We start from the raw sequence: 23,229 nt of genomic DNA on the forward strand, positions 1-23,229 counted from the left end.
ATACTTGGGATGTCATCTTTGCAGCTGAAGGTATAGAGCAGCTAATTGCTTGTGACAGTGGAGTTCAGGAAACAAACGAAAAATAAGAAGCTAAAAAGCTGTTTAATCTATGCTTACTCATTTGTTGCCAATTTAAAATGTCTTTTTTTCTGGGAGTGTTTCATTGTCTTTGCAGCTTGCATAGCAGTCATTGATCAGTGATCTCATACTTGCATCAGATTTCTTTCTTGTCACTCTAAATCGGGCATGGCTGATATTATTGACCTTTTAAGTTATGGGAGAATGATAACCAGTGACCAGAGACACATGTAGCCATCAAAAAGGCATTTTAAAGCTTGCTGGAGGATACGTGTTAGCTGGAGCTCTACGATCCAGTCATTCTTTACATGTTAATCGGTTTACGTTGGTACCTTGTTGGCTGCTATTCCTAACTTGAAACTCCCACCCAACTTTATCTGAGTTCCCAGTTGCTTAAACCTGTATGTTCCAGATGAATGGTATGTTCTGCTCTAAACTTTGGGTTTCTGTCATGTGTGATGTGAAGCTTTCCCACAGCTGAGATGATTGTTGTATGCCTCTAGGACAATATTGAGAGGAGAAAAAAAAAAACAACCCCAAAACTCTCTCCGATTTGTTCTTAGTTCCTGTTTACATGAAAAATTGGGTTATTATATGACAAATTGTCCAGGTTCTGTACATGACATGTCCTCTCTTTTTCCATTTTTTTTCTGTCTAACGATGCAAATTGTGTACCAGTGGTAATGAATTCATTGTTATGCATCCAGTGAGAAACACTTAAGAATTGGGCACTAAAAGGATGTTTATCAACTCTTGACTTGGTAATGAGTGGCAAAAATAGAGAAGGAATGAAGGTTTCATAAGCACCGTATTATCAGGCAATTTATTGAACTACTCAACTTCACAGGATATTTTAATTGGTGTATTCTGTAAAATGCAATGTTTAAATATACTTGACAAGGATGGAGAAGGACTGAGAGTCAAAAGCAGCTTTTCTGTTGATGGATGCTTCTACCCAGGGCTGGCTCCCTTAGGTTCTCTGTGTAAATATCACTAACTCGTTGGTAAGATTTGCTCTCTTCTTTCAGATAAATCTATGCAAAAACAAACTTTATGATCTGTAAGTAAAAATGCATTCATTTCCAAAGTAGAACAGTTAGTGTGTACTTTTCCTTTTGTGCCTCAATTCTTCTTGGTTGTGTTAATTATCTGCCCTCTTTTTCGCACTGTGACTTTTAGGTCTGGGAATACTTTGAAGCAACAAACCTTTTTGTTTTTTTCCAGCTACCTTTTCAGGGAAATAGTTCATTCCACACTACCTGCTCTCTTCTGCTTTTCTCCTCCTTTTTCCGTGATTGGCCACAGCCACTTTTTGATGCTATCTCTATAAAAGTGGTTGTAACACCAATTTCCAAGCATGCTGGGATTGTTAATTCCAACAACCCAACATCCGCCAGCTGCATGCATCAGGTTTTCTCTCATGAGCATAGTCCACTACGTGTTAAAATGCTTCCTTAGAAGAGCAAACCACAAATTTACTTCAATGAGATGTGTTTCTGTGTGCCATACGTGGCTTTGAAATCTTGCTTTTGAAAGCTGACATTTGAATAGCCACGTGGTTAGGAGAGTTTTGTCAGAGATGCAGAACCAAATGAGTGGCAGTGGTGCTTGAGGCTATGCTTATGAAGAAATACCTGTGAAAGCCTTAGATACTGAAGGCTGAAATCCTTAGTATCTCGGAGCCTTAAACCAATGGAATTCTATTTCCCTCTATTCATGATGTTTTGATCATTATATTCTTGCAAGCAGTTCAGAGCAAGCCTCTGGAGTCATGGTCACAGCCTCTCTTGTGACTCATGGGCATGCTGAATGGTTAATCCAGTAGGTCTCCAATTTTAACCCTCCTTGTTTTTTTTCCTTTTTTTTCTTTTTTTCTCTTTTTTTTTTCCCCCTTTTATCCTGTGTGTATCCCAAAATATTCTACGGCTGCTTTCCTTTTAACCTAATATAAAGTTTTCCTCTGACCTATAAGCCTATAACCTCTTTACCTCTGACCTAAGCCTCTTGCATGCCCAAATCCTCTTTTATAGGGAAAAAGAGAGAAATGTATGAGCATCCTGTCTTCTGCTTGGCCTCTCAAGTGATGGATTTAACCATTCGTGAGTACCTACCACCCTCCTCTCCATGCTGTCCTCACTCTTTCTGTTCTCATTACCTCAAGAAAGTCCAGATCCAAACCAACTCACTCTCCTTGCTTCAAGTCTTTTAGCATTGGCTTGTCTGTTGCTTCTGTCTGTGAAACCCAGTGTGAGAAGTCCACAGTCACTTTTTATCAGCCTAAACCAGGTTAGACAATTAATCCATCTGTTTGTGATAAACTCAGATCGTCTGTAAGTTTTTTCAGTTCTTCTTTATGTCCGTGACCTGAATGCATTTTTACTTTGCTTCTGTGTAACCCCAATTTGTAAAGTGCTTGTCACTGGTACACAATCAAAAGGTAGCAGCTACACTGGGGAGAAGTGAGCTAGAGGTCAGATAAAGGACACTTGGAAAAAGCCATCCCTTTGCCTGCATATAAGATCTTTACCCAAGCCTGTGTATAAGATGGTATAAGGCTGTCCTTTCTCTGCACATCAGATCTTACGTGTCTCCTGTCTGTTAGCTCTCGAGCAGAAGGATGTGCTGTACTTGCTGTCCTCCTCAACTTTTTAACTGACTCCTTTGCACCGAGCTCTGGAGGGGACATCCCAGCCCCACCGGCAGGTGGAGAACCCCCTGTGTCCCCAGAGCTCTCTGGTTTCCTATTTGTGCAGCCTTTTCTTTCACCTCCGTGACAGGAGCTTCTTTTGGTAACTCCATGCTTGGGGGGGGCGGGGGGTGAGATGGGGCGACTTTTCTTCCTTTCAAATGTCATATATCACACATAACTGGGGGGCTGTGTGGTCCACTTGCTCATTAATCCTGCATATCTGTTCTTGTTTCTCTCTTTTCTCTCCTTGTTGCTTTCTCTCTTTCATATAGAGAATCAAAAGGACGCAGGTGAACAATTGTATATGCATTATAAATTGCTAGGACTGTTGAGTTATATTTATTTGTTTTTCTTTTTTCATAGCTCCTTAAGATATGTACTCCTTCAGGCTGAAATTGGAGATGCATTAATACTTAAGGAGTTAATTTGTGCTGTCTACGTAATCTCCTTTTCCTTCTTCCTTAGAATAGAGTGTAGATTAGAAATACCTTGTAGAAATGTAGTACCTTCTTAGGAGATGGTTTTAGACAACAATCTAGCCTTTGTAAAGAGAAAGTTTCTTGTTTTCCAAAATAACTGCAGCTCATTTTGGGTGAAAAAAATGTTGGTGATTTGGCCATTAATTTAACACACCTAGCAAGCACATTTATAACTAAACTAACCTTCATTTTTTGGTTTTCATATCTTCTGTTTTATGCCCTGATGGGAGGACTGGGTTTTTAAGTTATTATTTTTTATTATTTTCTATTTTTTTTTGTTAATGTGTAACAAACAATCTGGTGGGACAGAAGTCATGTTTGTCTCTTGTTTATAACCTGTGGTGACATGTAACAAGACAAAGGCTCAGCTGCTCAAGCACCCGTCTCTTCAGAAGGGATAGGGGAGCTCTGCAGCCCCTGTTCTTGTTTCTGTTGTATCCCAGAGTCTAGTTCCAAAGTCTTTGAAATCTGAACTGTTCATTTCTTTTTGTGAGTAGATTGTTCTGTTTTGTGGAGAAAAAAAAAAAAAAATTAAACAAAATCCAAACAAAATAAACCAACGCAAAACCAAACGAACTCCCCTCCCAGAAACAAACAAACAAACAAAAAAGAATCAGGTTGCTTAGAGCTGTGTTTGCAACAGGAAGTTGCTTTTAAAAAGGAGGACAAGAGGCTGGGCCAGGTTCTGCCCTGGCTTCCCCAGTTCTCCACAGCTCAAACTTAACCTGGGGTTCAGAGCTATTGCATGACAGTAAAATTAATTTTGAATAGCAATAAGTATTTAGAAATTGGAGAATATTTTTTCCTTACAACTGTGAGAGGTGCAAATAAACAAATAGCAAATAGAACAATCCCAGCTATTACCATTAACCCGAGAGGATTAAAGTGAGCACAGGCTGTTGTGCATTAAGCTCAATAAATGCTCTGAGCATCGTACTTGCTGGCAGCAGCTTGTCACGTGCTTACAGTTTAGAAATTCAGAAGGGTGTTTCTGTGGCCCAGCATGGTTAAAAATAAAGCTGCCTCTTCTCAGTGCTTGGAGGGAGGGAAAGGACACAAGGAGTTGCAGCTCTGCTGCTTCGTGCCCACAAACCTCTTGTTCTCTTAAATGAAAATTATTCGGGCAAGGTCAGCGGGACTCAACTTGAAACCAGTTCCTCAGCTTAAGTGTGGAGTGAAAAGTGACTGGGTTTTGGCCTGACTTTTTGTTTATTTTGCCAGAAGCAAGAATGCAAATAAGATACTGGAAACAACTTCTTCTTAAACACACAAATGTCACCCTTTGATGTCCTTTCTCCCGAAAAATGTGTAGTCTCTTGCCTTGCTTTAAAAATATTGATTTGAAATAGAACATTAAACAGAACACTATCCTAAAACAATTAAAGATGAATGACTTGCTTTAATTATTAATCAGACAAAGCTACTAACACTCAGATTAATAAGTGCAACCTTTTAATAAGTGTTCATCTGCTTATTTATATAAGTTAGGGATCCATCAGTCCTTTAGAAAATAATAACTTCTCTGTCCCTTCAGTGCAGGATGTGTGAGATATGCTGTGCTGTGTTGGAGTGCTGTGGCACTGAGAGCTCCTGTGAGCACAAGTGCCACTTGGCACTGTTGGAGCTGGGTACAGGCAGCTGTAGAGATGGTGCCAGCCAGGGCCATTAGTTGTCAGTTTGGCAATTGATTGTGTTTAGTACAAGACTTTTTTTTTTTTTTTTTAGTTTTCAGACCAAATATTTCTCATATTGTGGTTTGGTTTTGGTCTCTGTAAAGAGGCTTGTGGTACTGCTGAGTTGGTGCACAGAGGTGAGCAGGGGATGGAGGCAGCTCTTGACTCACTGCTTGGGGGCGGGAGGGGGCAGAGTGATGGGCTCAAGCTGCAAGCTGGAAGTCACTGGAGAGCAGATGAACCCACTGAAGTCCTATTGCTCTGTCACGAAGGGTAATCAGCTACTTTTGGGCTAACCAAAAATGCCAGGTTTTTGCTTGTTCTGCAGCCTTTCCAGCCCCTGTCCACAGAATTGGGGCTCCAGGGGTGCAGCATCTCACCACACTGCATCCCTGGTGTGCACCAGCCTTCCCAGATCTGCCAGGCTTCCCTCAAAGATGTACCTGGTGGTGGTGCCAGGGTGGGTGCAAAGGCAAACCCTGGCTGGTGTAGGGGCCAGTGCTGCCCACAGAGAGGTGAGGGGCAGCCACAGTGCCTGTGCAGAGGCAGACATCTCTCAGTTACCAGTGTCAGGCTGGGGACCTGGGGGCACCCACGGGAGAGTGTGGTGGCTTCGGCTGCATCAGCCTCAGCTGGCACCAGCCATGGAGCATCTTGCACATAGTGCTTGCCCCAGCAGGCAAGGAAAGCATGCTCAGCTGAGGAAGAGAGTGCAGAAGGGGTTGGTTTTTAATTAGGTCAATACAGCTGGGTGTGAAGAAGCAGTGGTGTTTTTCAAGGTGTTTGTACTGGCCCTTGTCACGGTCCCCACTTGCCTTCCCTGTTTCTGGAGCTCAGCCTGGGAAGCTCTGTGCACGTATCTGTAACTCTTAGCGAGTGTGCTGAGTGATGAGGAGCTGAGCTGCCTGTTGATCAGCCTGGTCTGAGCCAAGGAGAGGTCATGTGTGATTTCTCAGCCCAGCCACTGCTAGGCAATCCCTCCCAGCACTTGAGATAAACCACAAAGCTTCAAAAGAAAATAAAATTGCATTCACCCAAATTAATATGGATGCAAAATGTATGAAAACATCGGTCTGTGTGCAGTAGTGGAGACTGAAGTCGTTGATAAATCGCACACTTTAACTCAGGCATGACAGCAACCTGTATTTCTACTGCTGCTTTATTTGTTTCATTCCTTGAAAAGGCATTTAGTTGTGTGTAACGATGAATCCTTGTGCAGTTTTTGAGATTTCCTCTTGCCCTTTCAAAGGCAGCGTTTAAAGCAGTGTCAGAGTTATTACAAGAGCTTCAGAAATCACCATTGTGCCGTTTTCTTTCTACAAGTCTCTTACCAACTGCAGAGCAACTTGCTGCCTCAGGCATGAGATATAATTTGGATATGCAGAAATTCCTCACTTGGCTGGATAATCATCAGAAAGTCAGTCTTTTCAGTATGTTGAGTTCTGAGAGCTGAATTAGAGTATCTTTCTGAGTCAAAAAAAATTTATGAATTTTTCTTACTTTTAAGATGGCACATCTTATTTTGAAAGAAAAATAGATTCCTGAAATCCCTTACAGATATATGCAAATTCATTTCACAAATACAGTAAAAGGCTGCTTTGCCTCAGACTAAGTCTATTATTCTTTATTGTTATTTTGAGAACAGCAGCTCTTTTTACCATTTTCATGATTGGCTCCCAAAAGAATGTACATGTAACACTTATATACCAGTGCCTTTGGCAGGGGTTATATAATTTTAATTATTACAAAGAAATCATTGAGCCAGTGGCTACACTTTTAAAAAATATTAAGAGTCAGCAGTACTCTTGTATTCCAAGTGTAATTCTCACTGTTGCTGATGTGTTAGTAGCCTACCTAGCAGAAATCACGATGCTGAGTGAGAAATACATAGTTTGAAAAATCTTCCAGTCTGTGAAGAGTCACACACAATAAATTGTATGCAATACACATACCTGAAGTAGCACAGATTTTTTTGATATACCTGTTATAATCACTGAAAGCTGAAGCTTATTGCAAGCACAACTGCAGAATTTGGCAGGTAATTTAAATTTCTGCAGGTATTTTATTGGCAAGTATCATGCAGAAGCCTAAAAACCTTTGGCAGAGGTTTGTCCAGGAAAGCACTTTGTCAGGTTGTTAGTAAGGAAGGAGCTGCTCCTGCCTCTGATTTCAGTTTAAATTTGACACACGTGAGCAGCAAATACCAAGAGCGTTTCTGATGCTAAACTGGCTGTGTCAGGGGATTAGAGAGGAAAAGGACAGGGAAGAAAGAAAAGCCAGAGTGAAACAAAACCTGCCACACACGCTGCAGCAGATCGCTGGCAAGTGCCACGAAACCCATCCAGCCTGATACATCTCCCTGGCTCTGAGCAGGAGCTGCAGCTCCTCATGAAAGGGACCTCACATATCATCTCTGAGACCTGGGTCCAAGGAAGCACCTGAATCCCGCATCTCATGGGACATTGCAGTCACAGTCCCATTTGTATTTAATTTGATGGCTGAAATTAATCACTTTCCTTAGGCAGACCTTAATCTTTTAAATTTTCTAACAATAAGGAAGAAAAAAAAAAAAACATGGGTCGGAGCTCACGAGGTGTTCAGTGCTCTTCCTCTCCTCTCCTTCAGCTCCAGGTGGTTTTGCAGCCACTGTGGCTTTAGGTCTGAAAAAAAATTAAATTAACCAAAGAGCTGAATACCTGTGCAGATTGAGCCAGGTCAAGAATTGCATCAAGAGTCTGGGGCTTAACCTGCTGTAATCCCTTGTGGAAGCTTGTTTTCAAGAGCCCGTGGTGGCCAGGGGATGGCAGGAGCAGGGAATGGTGCTGGGAGGGATCTCTCCTGGCCTCCAGGAGAAGCCAGAGCTGCCCCTGGGGCCCTGTGCTGGCAGCTGCCCCAACAGGAGCCTCCTCCAGGCTGTTTTGTATGCGCTGCACTAGGGACTCCTGAAGTCCTGGTGCTGCTGCATCTCTTGCCTCTTCCTCCTCTTGCTTCTCTGCTGATGAGTTTTCCCTAGGACAGAAAACACGTGCACAAGTCAGGCCCGTTTGGCACTGTGGGGTCTGGAAGTGCCTGAAGTCTGCAATCTGTTTCTTGGTGGGCAATGCCCAAGCTGGACTCACATTTATGGGTGCTTGAGGGTCACAGCACTGATTGGCACAGCAGGATGCAGTTCTGGGAGGTGATTTTCACCTGGCTTTGAGGCTCTTAGGATGAGCTTGCTCTCTTTAACTCACCCACCTTTGGAGCCCAACAGACTCCCCTGGATGGCAAGAGGTTCCCCCCACATGGTTGCCAGATGTGGGTGAGAGGAGATGTGTGGTCCCCTCTCCCCACGCTCCCTTTCCACACAAGGACCTTGGCACAGACTGCTCCCCATAGTGAAGGGCAGGAAAATATTCTTCCTACATCTACATACTGAGATCAGGAGCCATCAGTGAGTAGTCAAATTGAATTCTTGCATATGTTTTAAATTAGAGTGAAAGTCATTAGGCCAATGCCCAAAAAGCAGTTATTTTTGTCACTTGAGGCTGAGAGGTTTGTTTCTGGGGACAAAGCCACCCTTGGTAAACATTGAGCAAGGATCAGGATGACTCCAGAGATGAATGAATAATTTGCTTTTCCTGTTATCAGAAAACAACAACAAAACCAAAAAAAGCCAGAAACCAGTAGCTTGAATCTAAGAGTCTGAGTTAAATAATAACACAGCTTAAAAGACTAAAAATGTGTGTGTGTGCACGTGTGCATTGTGTGTGTGTTTATGTAGGTGTGTATATCTGTATGTATGAAGAGGGGAACCAACCTAACTCACACTCTTTTAACGGTTTACTCAGATATTCTTTATTCTACTTTGCTAAGTGTTATAATTCTGTGAGAATTAAAAGCAATCAGAAATCTACTTTGCACAAGCCAACTGATTTTTTTTTTCCCCAGTGGAAAATGCAAGCAAAATGGCAAGGACTTTTGGCAATAGAATGTCCAGATAAATATGCCAGATTCTTTGCAAATGGCATTATTAAAAATAGTCACAGTGCTGCTAAAAACTGTTATTAAATGGGATAGAAACTATTGTGTTAATGTATTCACAGTATATAATTTATTCTCTGAGTGTATGTAAAAGGAAAGGCTATTTTCTTTGAATTTTTCCTATGCTGATATTGTAAACTATATGACAGATGGGTCAAGTCCTGATTGCAGTATTCTAACATTTGGAATAGCAAGTAACATATTTGATAGAGCTGGCAAGTTTTTATATATGATTCAACCCAGAATATAAAAGCCACTAGAATTCCAAGTTGAAAATAATTAAATGAGCTGGAAACGATCAGGAACCACACATTTTTAAGTGACAGATTTTTTTACATGTTTAAATTGCACAAGAATATTTTATAGCTCCCTTTAACCAACAGTGACGTTTAATTCAAAAATGTGTAATTGATATTTGCAAAGCAATTCCTGTGGCTCATTATTCTATTGCTAAATGTACCTGAGCACTGGGGTGCTGACTTAAAGCGATCTTTTTTTAGCTCACCTTTTCTAAATTCTAGATTTTTAACTAAATTACCCTAATTTGGTTTCCTCACGTGGCTGCACGAAGTGCAGTTTCATACTTGCATTGAATTTTTAGCTTTCTGATTGCCTGGTACTGGAGGATGTTTGAATCTGCTGACTTCTAGAAAACGTGTTGTCAAATGGTGTCACTACCGTGTAATACTTCAAGTACCGATAAGCTAAAAAAAAAACCACCCAACTAACCAAACCAGCAGCTTATTCCATTTGTATTTGATCATTTCTGCTTATGTTCCTTTTGAAGTTTCCATCTTTTTGTCACTGTTTATGAAGTCACTTGTCTCTTTACTTTTGGCGTCTCTCTCCGTCATGCACAAGCAGCCCGTCCGCCCAAGCCGAAGCCACCGGCTGGGCCACCATCATCTCCTCAAACGCAGACTAACATGATAAATGACATGCTCAAAGGCATGGCCAAACAGCCGCCAAGTACTGTAATGGTCTTCCTTCCTTTTATTCAGTGGCTTTCTAGTCTAGCAGTTGCTTGTGTAGTAGTAGAAAGCTAGTTTTCCTGTGCAGCTTCATACAAATTACCTAGCGCGATGTGGTAGGTTTTAGAGATTTAGTGGTAGCATTTATATCAAAATGTCCACATTTTTTTGTCTAGCAATGTCTGACATATGCAACATTTTCAAATATCAACGTCAGCACAAAATAACATTGTTGTTGCATAACATTTTGCATGAAAAACTATAAATATGTATGAGCTTTACATGATGTTGGATGAAATGTTTGATAAGTATATCGTATACGTTTCATGTAACTGTCAGTGCTCCAGCTATCTTAGCAGAATATTCTGATGTATAGTAACTTAACCAGGGAAATATTTAAAATAAGAAGAAAAAAAAATTAAGATTGACATCTGCTGGCTGCCAAAGTTGTATAAGCATCAATATTTTCTTTAAAGACAGCATCTCTGAGCAGTTGTTCTTATTAACACTTTTGTCTTGTAGTTGTATTTGAGAGCAGATCAGTGTTGCAAATGCGAACGGGCCTGATGCTGCTCTGATCAATGGAAAAGCTTTCCCTTGGCTTAGGAGGTGCAGAAACAACCAGAGATTACTCAGGGACTGGTCTTGAGACTCCTTTTGCACAAAAGAAAGAGGTTTCTCCTCCTCGTAGTGAGTGAGGTGCGGGCTTGAATAGAAGAAGGAAATTAATAAACCCAGCAGTTCTCCGATTCCAGTATTTGCCCAATAAATTATATTAAGGGGAACCCGGGGTTTTTTTGTCTCCAGAGATATAAGAAATAAAAGGAAAATGGGAGAAGAAACTTCCAAGGCCCATATCTGTGGAATAAATCCACAAAAACATAGTTTGTTTTCTTGGTGCTTTACCATGTTGCATCTCTCAGCTGAGCTGCGCACCTGCAATGTCAGACTGTGTCTGACCAGGTTGCTGAGCTCCTCTGAAGACCAGCCATGTCCCACTCCCTTGACCACCCAAATATGGCTGGTCTGAAAAATATAGCTTTCCTTTTCATAGGAATTTATCACCTGTAAGGAGAACAGGCAAGATTCAAAGGTGGATAATTAAGTCCTGGATGCTCACCAAGCCCTCAGCAAGGCTAGGATTTCTCCCCAGATGACCCAGTAGAGCAGAGTGGTGCCATCTGCATGCAACTACCATTTCAGTCCCATTAGTAGAGAAGATCTCAGTGCTAGCAAAATGCTGATGTGTGCAGAAGGCTGGAGCAAGATGCCCAGCCAGCACCTTGCAGGTTGGCACAATCCTCACTGTGGGATTAGCTGGGATCCTCTGGGAATCCCAGGGAGTTGCTAGGAACAGTGCTTCAGGCATGCAGTGCCAGCTGGGGACTGACAGTCTGTTGTACACTACTCATTGCAGCAGAGCAATTTGGCTATTTGGGGCTGGTGGGTTTTTTTGGCACTTCACCTATTTACAAAGTCTCCAGCTTTAATATCATGGAGAGGACCAAATGCACATGACTGCAGAGGTATGACTTGGCTGATGTAGCTGCCCAAGCCCGATGGTTCTTTGCTATAACTGCACCAGGAAGCAAGGTTGGCACCCAGAGTGACATGTCTGCAGTTAACGTGGTGATGGTCTGTGGCGTAGGTGGATCCACGGGGAGCAGGTTTCCTGCTCTGCTGCTCCTCAGGGCAACCATTGCAGGGAGACTTTGAACACCTCAGGGAGCTGAGCTGCAGTGCAAGCTCCCAGGAACCCCCTCCATTTCACTCAGCCAGCTCTACAGAAGCTCTCATTCAATTCAAATGTGATTGTTTTCTTTTCACTATATTATTTCTAGTGAAATACTCTAACCATTCCAGATTGTTAGCACCTCAGATCTTTAATATCTTATTTCTCTAGGTAGTTTCCATTATTAAGATAACTTAATTATTCTTAAAGTCTTCGGAAAATGCTGCAAAATAATATAGCTAAACACAAAAGCTCCAGGATTTAAACTCTTTGGTTTGTTTGCGGGGTTTTTGCTGTGAAGTTGCATCTCTTTTCCCATCTGAATCTTACCTCTGAACACCTTTGTGGGATTTACCACTTTCCACTCCCTCCAGCATGCGTAACTCCCTGACCCTTGTGGAGTTAAATCCTGGAGCAAAGCAGACCTGCAATTTTTGCCTTCATTAGCAGGTGACATTTAAATTGCTCAAATACGACAATTTATTAAAAGTTCAGACAGATTTGTTTAAATTGATCTTCTTAAAAAGAATTTTAAAATAATATAGGCGTGAGTTCTATAATAGCATCATCTACATTGACAGATACATACTGTTCCTATATTAGTGGCCAGATGCTGTCTTTAGGGAATGAGATGTTCTTATTTGTGCTAATAAAGTGCCACCATCTCACCATAAAGCAAAACAACTCTTAACACTATTGTGAAATTTGGAGCTGGAGCACTGTATTTTCATAGTATAATAACGAATGTGGCTTTCTGGTTTGCTCAGTACTAATTATATAAGCATTTAACATATGCATGAAAAGATCTTTAAAGCTGTAGAATATGGGATTTTTTTATATACATATATATTTTTTCATTTTTTTTTTTAAAGCCTCTAAAATAACTTCCTGTACGTCTAGTTTTTCATTCTGCCTCCCTTTTAACTCAAGTTCTTGTACTACAGAAAATGTAGGCCGGTTAGTCACACCAGCTAAAAAGTTAGAAGATACAATTCGTCTGGCAGAGTTGGTAATTGAAGTCCTACAGCAAAACGAGGAACACCACGCGGAGGTGAGCAGCGGTGCCACGCGAGGTCGCGTCCCCCCCCAGCTCTGCAGCAGGTTGCAGGGGCTTTGCTGGGAGCTTTGTCTCTTTGTGGGATGTCTTCCCAACCGGTGCCGGGGTTGTCTTCTTTAACAGTCAAAAAGCGTTCTGGAATAACGGTGCTCAAGTGGGAGGAAGGCAAAGTAGAGTTCAGGAGGATTGGCTTTGCAGAGGGGGAGAGAGGGCTCAAGGAGGAATGAAGTTCTGCTCTCCTCTGCGTCAGCCTGCAGCCTTTCATACAGTGCCAGCAGGAGCCAAATCTGGCCAAATATATTTACCACCAACTACATACAAGAGCAAGCCTGTCCACTTTTCAGAAAGGTCATATTTCAAAAAAATGTCATGTGTTTTTGTCTCCAGACTGCATTAGTGGGGTCCCTGCAGTAGCTTACTGCTCCTGCTGGCTAGAGCTGGAGCAAGGAAAGCCACCACAAAACTGAACAATTATTTTTTTTTTGGTCCCTTTCTGAGTATTGAGGTTGTTTCCAGGGGTTTCCCTGGGCCCCTGAAATATCTGATCAACTCACCTGCTTTCCTGTTGGCCCCTTCTGCCTTGGCTTGTTGGGAAATACCTTAACTACTAGTCATGGATGTTAGGATTAATTATTCTCTGTTATTTGGATTATCTAAGGCCTAATACAACTACTCTTAACTCTTCAAAGCCCTTTACCAGATAGATTCAGGTTTTAAAACCACTGAAACCATGTCGTAGTGAAATATAGACCAGAAAATCATGAGGCTTGATCCTGGAAACACTTGACCCCACGGGTAGCTGACATTGCTGGCTGTAGTCCTGCTCTCAGCACGTTGGGACATTTTTGCTTGAGCAAGTGACGTTGCCTACATGTGTAAGTATTTGCAGGATTGAGCCCTGAGTTCTCTATAACTGGTGCTCTTGGATACATATTGAAGAGTTAATCATTTTGAGATTCAGAGTGAACAGTAATTGTTTATGACTGTAGGTAATGTAACCCTCACTCACTATTTTCTCTTTTCCTTCCCATTAATATATATATACTCACTATATTTTGCATTAAGAGCATTTGATAAATAATTTCACAGTCACCTAAAAATCATGCCAGTATGTATTAAATTTGCAGTATAGTTTAACTTATTGATAATACACAAGAATCCACAACACCCAACTAATGCCTGCTTGCATATTTAAATTTCCTCCCTGTTTTTCTACTGTTCATTCAATCTTGGATGATCCTGGCAGGGGAAAGAGGTATGTGACTAACCCGAATGACACGAGTCACTCCTGTCATATTTCGTGCATGCCCTCTCAGTGCCATGTTTCCTACTGGGATTTTACCCGGGTTGCCCTCGCTTCCGTAACTTTGACCGAGGAATGTAACAGCAACTTCCAGTTGGCTGCTTGGGGCATTGGCAGCCTGACACAGGAGGGTAAATGTGGCATAGCAGCCTGGTCCATGCATGTAGCAATGGGTATATTTTACGAGCGCTGCAGTTACATCCCAACACAACCCTACCTGCCTGGACTCTCTCCTCAGCCTGTTGTTACCTCTGTCGTTTTGCATTCACCCGACCTCTGGTACACTGTGGTGGAGATGGACTAAGTACTACACGAGTGCCTAGAATGGTAGTGGTCTTCCTCTGGTTTTGTCTGTATGTGCCTTGTACTGGATATACAGTATTTATATGTAGAGAGAGAATATATGGGGTGAAGAGTGAAATAAACTTCCTTTTTACAGAAGCGAGGGCGTGCTTGAGAGTGCTGCTCTTGCACACGAGCTGCCATAACGTTATCTAAGGATAAGGAATGTTTTATTCCACTCATCACCAGGGCAGGCTGGATGTACAACCAGCTGAGAAGGAGCTGTGTTTAAAATGTAGGTAATTTTGAAAACAGCAGACTTCTGCAGGAGGCGGTTCCAGGGTTCAGCCAGCCACGCTGCTGAGATCCCCACCAGAAGGAAGACTCAAAACTGTTCTCCAGCATCTTTTGTGTCACGAGGTTTTGATTAGAGACAGAAGGTTAATGCCAACATGGATAGGAGGTATCCCAGCCCCTTGTTCTGAACGGTGACCTGGAAGGGTGACATTCATCTCTCTCCAGAAGCCCAGCACACTGTCGGCACGTTATTGAATCCCTGTCCTGAGGGTGGCTGTGGCATTTCAGCAGGGCACAGGCACTTGGCCAGCTCTTTGCACACTGAATCGCACCCAAAGGAAGAGAGTGAAGAGGCTGGGTGGTTTATCAGTGATTTTTCTTACATGCTGTAGCCACGTTATGCTCTCAATGTGCAGTGAGAATTGCTGAAATATTGCACTTCAACCCCCCCCCCCCCGAATTATTCCAGGTGAGGTTTTTTTGACATGTCCTTTCACCTGGAGAAGGTTCAACCTGTGAGGTGCAAATCTTCATTCTACTTTGTATGTTTGGCAGAAAATTAAACTGTATCACTTACTGAAGAAATGCATTAATTTACTGAAAACCAACCATTTTTACAATTAAAACATGCCCCTTTTCTCCCCATATGGACACCCAGGCAGACTCCCTGCTGAGATCCCAGAAAATAATACTCAGAGCATGGAAAAGAGTCAAAAAAACCTTGCAGCAGCAGTGCTGTGTTCAGTCGGTTGGGTTTGTCTTGCCCTTAAGAGAGAAGCAAAGAAGCAGGGCAGGGAGGAATTCAGCAGAGACCGTGTGCCCTACGTCTGTGACCTGTGGGAGCAGGAGGTCTCTGTCATTGTGCCCTGGCTCCCCTTGTATCTCCCACCTCCCTTCCTTTCCTCTGGATGACTGAGGACAAGTGCCAGAGACAGTGGCATTCACCTACTTTTAAACTTATGTTTTCTCTCTCTATGTATACATATGTGTATATGTATATATGTATTTTAACTCCTTGAGGTCATACATATATACATGTGTATCCATGTGTAAAATATACAATAATGGGTGTGTTTGGCTATAAAGCACACTTTTTTTTTTTCCCCTTTACATTGTGTTTTGAGCAAAGCAGGTAAGTAGATGGTAAACAACTGAAATGTTACCATCCTGAAGGAGATTTTCAAAGTATGGTGTTACTGCTCCCATCGCAGGAAGGTCCTACTCACTGAGACTAGGGAGGAGGAGGTTTAGGAGCCTGCATAAGTTAGAGACTTAGGGAGCTAAAATTTGATTTTCCAGCAAAAGGGAAACTATGACTGGTTTGGGTATGTTTTTCCATAAATGATCACATGCTTTTCTTTATAATTTCTCTTCAAATTAGCTTTTTTTTTTTCCCCTCTTCATGGAAGCAGGTTTTTATTGCAGGACACTAAAGTGTTTATGTTGGCATTTGTTGCAGAAGATATTCTTTGCCCTCCCCTATTTTGTGTCCCTCCAAAATGCCAGTTGCTGTTGGTTCTTTGTAGCAATCCCCTTTGTCCATAGACCTGTGGGTAGTGTTTGATGAGGACACAGCAAGGCAGGCTCTTGGAAAGCGGAGATAGCACAGCAGTGCAAGGACAGCCCTGTGTCCTCCTTGAAAGCCACAGATGAGTGTTGCTGATTTTAGGAGGACCCTCCATAGCCCCATTGCTCAGCATCAGCTCATTTCCCACCTGTGCTTTGGGAAGAAAGTTTGAAGAGGCATCAGAAGCAGACCTGGGTTTTGATGTTTTCAGTTTTGATGTTTTCAGGTGTCTGGCCACACACTCAGGTGGACACAAGCACCAAACGTGGGAGGAGGAGCTGCAGAGCATGGCCACGCATGCTCAGCCCACCAGGCTTTTCTGGAGTAATGACTCTGCAAAAGCCCAAGGCCACCATGACCACTGCCCCTCAGCTTGCCAACACTCCAGGGCAGGTTTGCTGCAGCAGTGTCCAAAGGCTTCCTCCATGTGCCCGGGGACAGTTTTCAGACAAAGGAGCCCACTGTAGTCACCTTGTCCCCTCACCATGACCACAGGGATGCTGAAACCTGGTGGCATTGCTACTTTGGCCATGGTGTCTACCCAGCCTACCCCTTAGCACACCAAAGCTGTGCCTTCATTGCACCAGCCCACCTTATCCACATCTTCACCCCCACGACAGAGCAGGCCCAATACTAATATCAGTTTGGGGGTTTTTCAGTTATTTTGCTTATTCTGCATCTTGGATGTGCTCTGGGCACATAATGCCCAGTGCCACATCCAACCTATGTATTTCTTACCACCAGTTTTATATCAACTCATGGAATAATAGCAGGGCAGTGTCAGTCTGCTTTATAATCTGGGGAAACAAAGGAGTGGAAATAGTCCCACAGACTCCCTGCCCATATCACTGTCAGCTGAAAAGCTGGGTCAAAATAGGAAAAACTGACGAGGTCCACAGCTGGGATTTTGGGACCTGGTTTTGGGGCACTGCTCTCTCTCCATGGCTAAGTGAATGAGCAGCTGGACCTGTGCTCTGCACATCAGTGCAGTTCTTCATCAGTGAATCAAAACTGAACCCTAGGAAAGTGAAACTCCGTTCTGCATGTTCACTTCTACTAAAACCTGCAAAAAATACCCCTCCCGGACTGGCAATTCCTCTATGAACTGATTCATCTGTTCCCAGCCTTTTCTGTTTCATCTCCAGTCTGCTATCTATGCTAGAGGTTTCTTTCCCTTGCGAAGTGCTGGAAAGCTGTTTCCTAAGTCCTTTAAGTCCCTGAATAATTTCCTGTCACTTCAGAATGACAGCACATGGTCCTAACGACAGCACTTCTCATTTTGCATGTTCCCAGCCAGAAGTGATTACTAAACAGGCATGCATGCGGATGCAGCATTCACATCTGAGCCATGTATGATGTGAATGCCACCTCAGAGAGCCCGTAGAGCAAAATCTAAGGACCCGTTGTGCATGAGAATGAGTGGCTTCACTGATGTTTTTTTGGTTTTCAAGTTTAGATATGTATTTTTTCCTGCCTCTGTGAAAATATAGGCTTGCCGTAGAGATTTATTTTTTTATCTTGGCATGTCGGTAATAGAGCTTTGTAATTGGTTTCCTAATCAGTAGCATTATGGAGGTGGTAGTGTGTTTCTATGGATGTGAATAGCTAACTATGTAAAATGAACAGTGCTGTAATAACTTTTACTGGTGATGCCTGAAATATATCGAAAGAAGAGTGTGATTTAGGACAGGTTTTAATGTCTTAGGCTTCTCATTTTTCAAGACGTATAGAAAGTAGTGAATCCAAATAAAATTTAAACTGTTGAAAAGTACAGCAGAAAACCCACGAGCACAGTGAGGAAGCTCTCAAATTTCTATACTCAAGAATTAGTTGATTTAGCATAATTAAAGATGGACAAAGTCATTTATTGTAAATTGAACAGATGAAACCTTCTCTGCCGTGTTACAGCTGTGTGCCTTTATGGTGGAGCTCTGAATGGATCCTCTGCAAGAACCCTTTGTATGAAAATAGCAGTGCCTAATTCCTGTGATTAGCACTGTTTGTGCATGCTAGCACTTTAAAGCACTGTTCTCTTTACAATAAAGGTAATTTCCATGGGATGCACTCTTTTTAATTTTTTTTTTGCTTATTTTTTTTTTTTTTTTAGATACGTGGCCTAACATCTTTCCCTGTGCTTTATTAGAACTAATATACTTCTTTATTATCTTTTTCTACCAACTCTGAAGGCCTTTGCTTGGTGGTCAGACTTAATGGTTGAGCACGCGGAGACCTTCCTGTCACTGTTTGCAGTGGATATGGATGCTGCTTTAGAGGTGCAACCCCCAGACACCTGGGACAGCTTTCCACTCTTTCAGCTTCTAAACGATTCCCTCCGTAGTGACTGTATGTATTGTATTTTGATCCTTTCTTTTTCAGTGGGCAGCTCAGGTTACAGATAGTACTTTCTGTACTGCACAGACAACTGAGATGTGTACAGATCTACAGTACATACTCTCTGAGCATCAGCTTGATTTTGTTCCATTGCCACTAGAAAAAAAAAAAAAAAAAAGGCACCCAGACACCCCTTAAATCAAATGCCTCAGTCGAAGGTGAGAAGTTGAACTTCTGTTTTGCTTCATCTTCTCACATCCCTTGGTAATGGCTGCCTGATAAGCAGGGAATTATGTACTCTATGTCACTGTCATTAAGTGTGTGTATTGTTTTATATGTGTGTATTGCATTTAACATGGAGTAAAACAGTTGCTGCTTTAAAATATTTTATTGAAGGGAGGAAAATATTAAAGTAAATGGAGGCAGGAGTAGTTCAGAGGAATAGTGCTTTGTGAAATTAAGCTCTTCTTCAAAGCACGTGGGCCCGTGCCTTCAAAACCCATGAGGATCTGGCACCCTCCCAGGTGGTCCTGCTGCTCCCAGGGAGCTGGTGGCAGAATTGGTATTGCCTTCAGTCAGGTCCCAGAGCAGGATCCCAGCAGCTTTCTGTGACCACATAAAAAAGCCAGGGACTCATCCTCAGAGAGCCATTTCCAGTATCATGGTCATGAATAACCAAAGAAGAAATTATTCTCCTACCTACTAAAGCCCGTAATGTGTGCCATGATGTATTTCTTACATCCATTTTATTCACAGGAAGTAATAATGTAAGTTTGACATTAATGGAAAACAGGATTTGTTGTCTGTTTATTTGTTTGGAGTAAGAAGCCATTCCTACTGTCTTTGTCATGGACACTGGTAGCTACTGCCAGCTCCTGTTATGTTCTTGAAGTTTCTTCCTGTTTGCTGACAAATTTGTTGTGTAATGAAGTGCCATGCTGTGGTTTGTTACAGAGCTTTTAGTAACAGTAGTGTCTTAATATACTTTTATTTATCTATTCTAGATAATTTGTGCAATGGAAAATTCCACAAACACCTCCAAGACCTGTTTGCTCCACTTGTTGTTAGATATGTCGATCTGATGGAGTCCTCAATTGCACAGTCAATTCACAGGGGCTTTGAGCGGGAGTCATGGGAGCCAGTAAAGTAAGGAAACCTCCTTTGATACAATCGGAATTGGGGTGCATATGGATGGAGATTCATGCAGAGATGAACTAGCAAATTTTAGACTGGACGTGCAGAAAGTGCTTTAGTTTTTCTAGTGTAATACTAAAAGCAGAAGGCCTGCTCCCTTCAGGGTTTTCAAGTTAAAGAGGGAAATGGGATGCATTGCTACCTCAGTTTGAGCCGCGTGCCTTTGGGCATGGAAGCATGAAAATGTGAAAACCTTCTGAGCTGGCGTGGCTTTTTGGATCCCCTTCTAAAAGGCCTTTTCGAGCTCAAATAGCTCCTTTTCGGAACAAAAAAACCTTGCCTCGCTGTGTTCAGTCCAGCCCCATAATCGGTGTGAGTCACTGCTGTACTTGTTCTTCCCAATACTCATGTTTTCCACCCACCCCATGGAGGGATGGTGCAGCCTTGTGCTTCTCACGTCAGCCCGGTGGCTGACAAGCTGCACGTGTCCCACAGTGTCCCCAGCCCTGCCAGGTCCCAGCTCTCTTCCCTGTAGGATTAGGCATAGAGAAACCATAGTTAATACGGGCAAAATGATTCAAGTAGAATCAGTTCTTTAACTTGGAGAGCTAGGAATTTACCAGCAAGAGCTGAGTAGCCTGAGAGAAACCCAAATTGAACTCAGGGGCTGGTAAATGATAAAAATGTGGCATGTGCTTTGGATTACTGTTGTTATTTCACAGGTTTTGAAGCATTGCTGAACTCTGTCATGCTTGCTTAAAAAAAAAAAACTAAGTCAGATCCTACAAAGGAAAAGCACTGACTTTTCCTGCTAGTAAAGGTATTAGAAGAGAAAGATCGACCCTCTGCAAACAACACGAGTCTGGCGGTGCCTCAGACAGCAGATTGGGACCAGCTGACCTCTGGAAAGACTATTTTCCCTGCTTTTTTTGTGATTCTCTAGGCAAAGTTAAGTGGCACTGCTCTCTCAGAGGTTGCTGTATAAAAGAGCGTGTGGTCTTTCAGGGCTTTTCACACCAAATATGTTCCGTTTACAGGGAAAAGAGATTTTGTTCAGCAGCCAGCCTCCCATATGCAACCTGGAGTCTGAGCACCCAGGTTTTTTCCTTTCTTTCTTGTACATCCTTAGCATCCATAAGGATTCTGTCTGCCAAATCTCAGGCCTTTTCTTGACACCTGATCATCCCCTCTGTTTTGAGTGGGGTTAAGTGGCTGGCATTCAGAAGTCTCTCTCACTTCCCATTTGCTGTCTTTGGTCTGCAGGCTAACAGGATTAAAAATCCTAAAAAATCTTGTTTCAAATAAGCAGATGTGACCCAGAAAACATACAAGAAATAGATCTTTCGAGTAGGAGAATGCCATTTTTACAGCCACTCCTTCAAGCAGAATTGCACTTCCAAGTTAGCATTAACTTTAGTTTCAGAGCTCTGCTTTAGTAATCAATATGTTTGTATTTTCTTGTCTGTTACGAAACAGAGACTGTTAACACCGTGTACCTGTCCACCTCGGTCAATCAGACAATAAGCAATTTGTTCTGCTTTGTTTTGTCAGGCACTGACATGATTTTGGCTTTTAATTACTTCAGTGGCTTAACTATAGATGTCCATAAATACCTGGCTGTGGCACTTGCCTGTCAAAATGTTTTACCCCTGAGTATGCTATTACCCATCATTTTTTACTTATCTTTGATAGTCGTAAAAGGTCTTCTCTTAGTTCTTCTCTAATAGTTATTTCCTTCTGGAGTTATAGTTGCCAAGTGCTTTCAGAGTTGCAGTTTCCAGCAAAAGCCCAGGATGGACTTTCTATCTTACAGACTCGGGTATTTAAAATATTTATTTCAGCAGAAAAGTGGATGCTTTTCATGCGAAGCTTGTGTCCACCTGGTGAAAAGATGCACTTTTGAGGGTTTTCTTCACTGGTTGGCATTTTGTTCTTGTGTCTCACACACAAAAGTATGAGTTACAAAACTGGGTTAACATGATGACACCCAGTGAAGGGAGGTACCAGCAAGCACACCAAGAGTGGCACATACAGTGTAAGGGAAAGCAGGTGTCATTCCTAGGATCTTAGGACAGTTCTGATGTGATGTTCAGAATCAAATGTTAAGCATCTTCACCTTTTGCCTCCTGGGCTCACCACCTGCTCCTCTTTGTCCTGTGGACAGTGAACTTGCAGAAGAACTCAGGTCACAGACTTACTTTGTTGGCTTTGCCCTTCTGTATCTACTGCCTTCTCCAGCCACATGTCCAAGCTGCGGCACAGTCCAGGTTTTGGCCACTGGTTCTCAAATAGTTTGGACCAGCCAACTCCCATCCAAGTCATGGCCTTCCATTGCTGCCTCTCCCAATTTTGGGAATTGGGAACACTGGAGTATGTTTTTCCACAGCTTTGAAGAATGGCCTTCAGGTTGACCAAAAAAGATAGATCATCGTGGCAGTCGGTTCCACTAAGCTTACTGCTGTCCTGCTTTGGATCCCTACAGTGAATTGTGGGAAGGAAGTCTCATTATCTCCTGTTAACCAAGAAATTATTCCACAATGCAGAGACTTTTGTAAGGGTTTCTCTATGCTCAGCCTTGCAATCAAGGCTGAAATATGTGGCCCTCCATAACCTGACCAGATGGCAGTTTGCAAGCATGTATTTCTTCTATTTTCATTGCTGAATACTCTGCACCTTATGCTACAAGGAGTTAGGTATAGAAATCACAAACAGCGAGAGAGATACTGTTAAGTATTGAAAACATGGGGGGGAAAGCATTGATGTAATATGCTCATGAGGGCTCTGTAATCTGCCTCTGCAGAGCTGCTGAATTTGCAGGGGGTCCGTGCCCTATAGCTAGAGCAGCTGGTGTGCTTGTATGAATCCACGCAGAGAAATGTGGAACACTTGTCCTTCGCACAGTCATCCAAATACGGAGGATACAGAGTAGGTCTGTTCTCTGGTGAGTTGAGAGGTCTTGGAAAAGTAGGGTTTGCAATGGGTTTGTTTTTTTTTCCACTCCAGCTTCTTGGAGAGCATGGATTTCTCTTGCAGCCAGCAGACACGTACGTGTGTGTGTGCGTCTCTGTGTGTGTGTCTGTGTTGAAAGATCTTTCTGAGCAAATGCTAAAGCCGGTGCAGTGACAACGAATTTCAAGTCCCTGACTAGGACATAACTCCTTGACCTGTGGCCGTCTCTACTGCACTGCAGTCCTGGCTTTAGCATCTACTAATAAATCACTAACCCTCTGCAAACTATTGGTAAATGTATCATAAATGTAAGAAATTGAACAGTATGATTATACTAATCATTTTACAAGGTTGTACTACTACAAAATGCTGGTGAAAAACGTTTCCCCTTAAAAGAAGCACCGTGTAGTGAAAATGAGTATTTTTGTTACTATTCTGGGTGTCAGTCGGAGGAAGAGCACAGATTTGACTGCCTACTTCACTATCAAGCTCTTTGCTTCTCATCAAGGCGTTTGTGGAGAGCTTTGCTCTTGAGCAGTTGCTCAGCCCAGGCAGTAAGGCTGTAAGCATTTCTAGTGATGGCAGAGACAGGCGTTTGCATCTTCCATCGCTTAATCATTTCGGGCATCCCACAGGGACTGAGTATTGAAGTATGGACAAGGGT

The 23,229-nt window shown here is 42.5% G+C and overlaps 1 protein-coding gene across 11 annotated transcripts in view; it reads left to right on the forward strand.

Moving 5' to 3' along the window:
• The window catches only part of CADPS (calcium dependent secretion activator), a 215,961-nt gene that overhangs the window by 145,597 nt on the left and 47,135 nt on the right, over window positions 1-23,229 (forward strand). For 3 of the 11 annotated variants that reach the window (XM_051627715.1, XM_051627722.1, XM_051627716.1), the window contains 5 exons: window positions 2,109-2,177; window positions 3,040-3,057; window positions 12,590-12,696; window positions 18,338-18,494; window positions 19,487-19,628. In XM_051627715.1, the coding sequence (XP_051483675.1) occupies window positions 2,109-2,177; window positions 3,040-3,057; window positions 12,590-12,696; window positions 18,338-18,494; window positions 19,487-19,628 (493 nt within the window). The remainder of the gene's footprint in view (window positions 1-2,108; window positions 2,178-3,039; window positions 3,058-12,589; window positions 12,697-18,337; window positions 18,495-19,486; window positions 19,629-23,229) is intronic. The other 8 variants (XM_051627717.1, XM_051627718.1, XM_051627723.1 and 5 more) reach the window with 3 other exon arrangements.

The sequence above is a fragment of the Apus apus genome, chromosome 9, assembly GCF_020740795.1.
Source record: "Apus apus isolate bApuApu2 chromosome 9, bApuApu2.pri.cur, whole genome shotgun sequence".
NCBI classification, from domain to species: Eukaryota; Metazoa; Chordata; class Aves; order Apodiformes; family Apodidae; genus Apus; species Apus apus.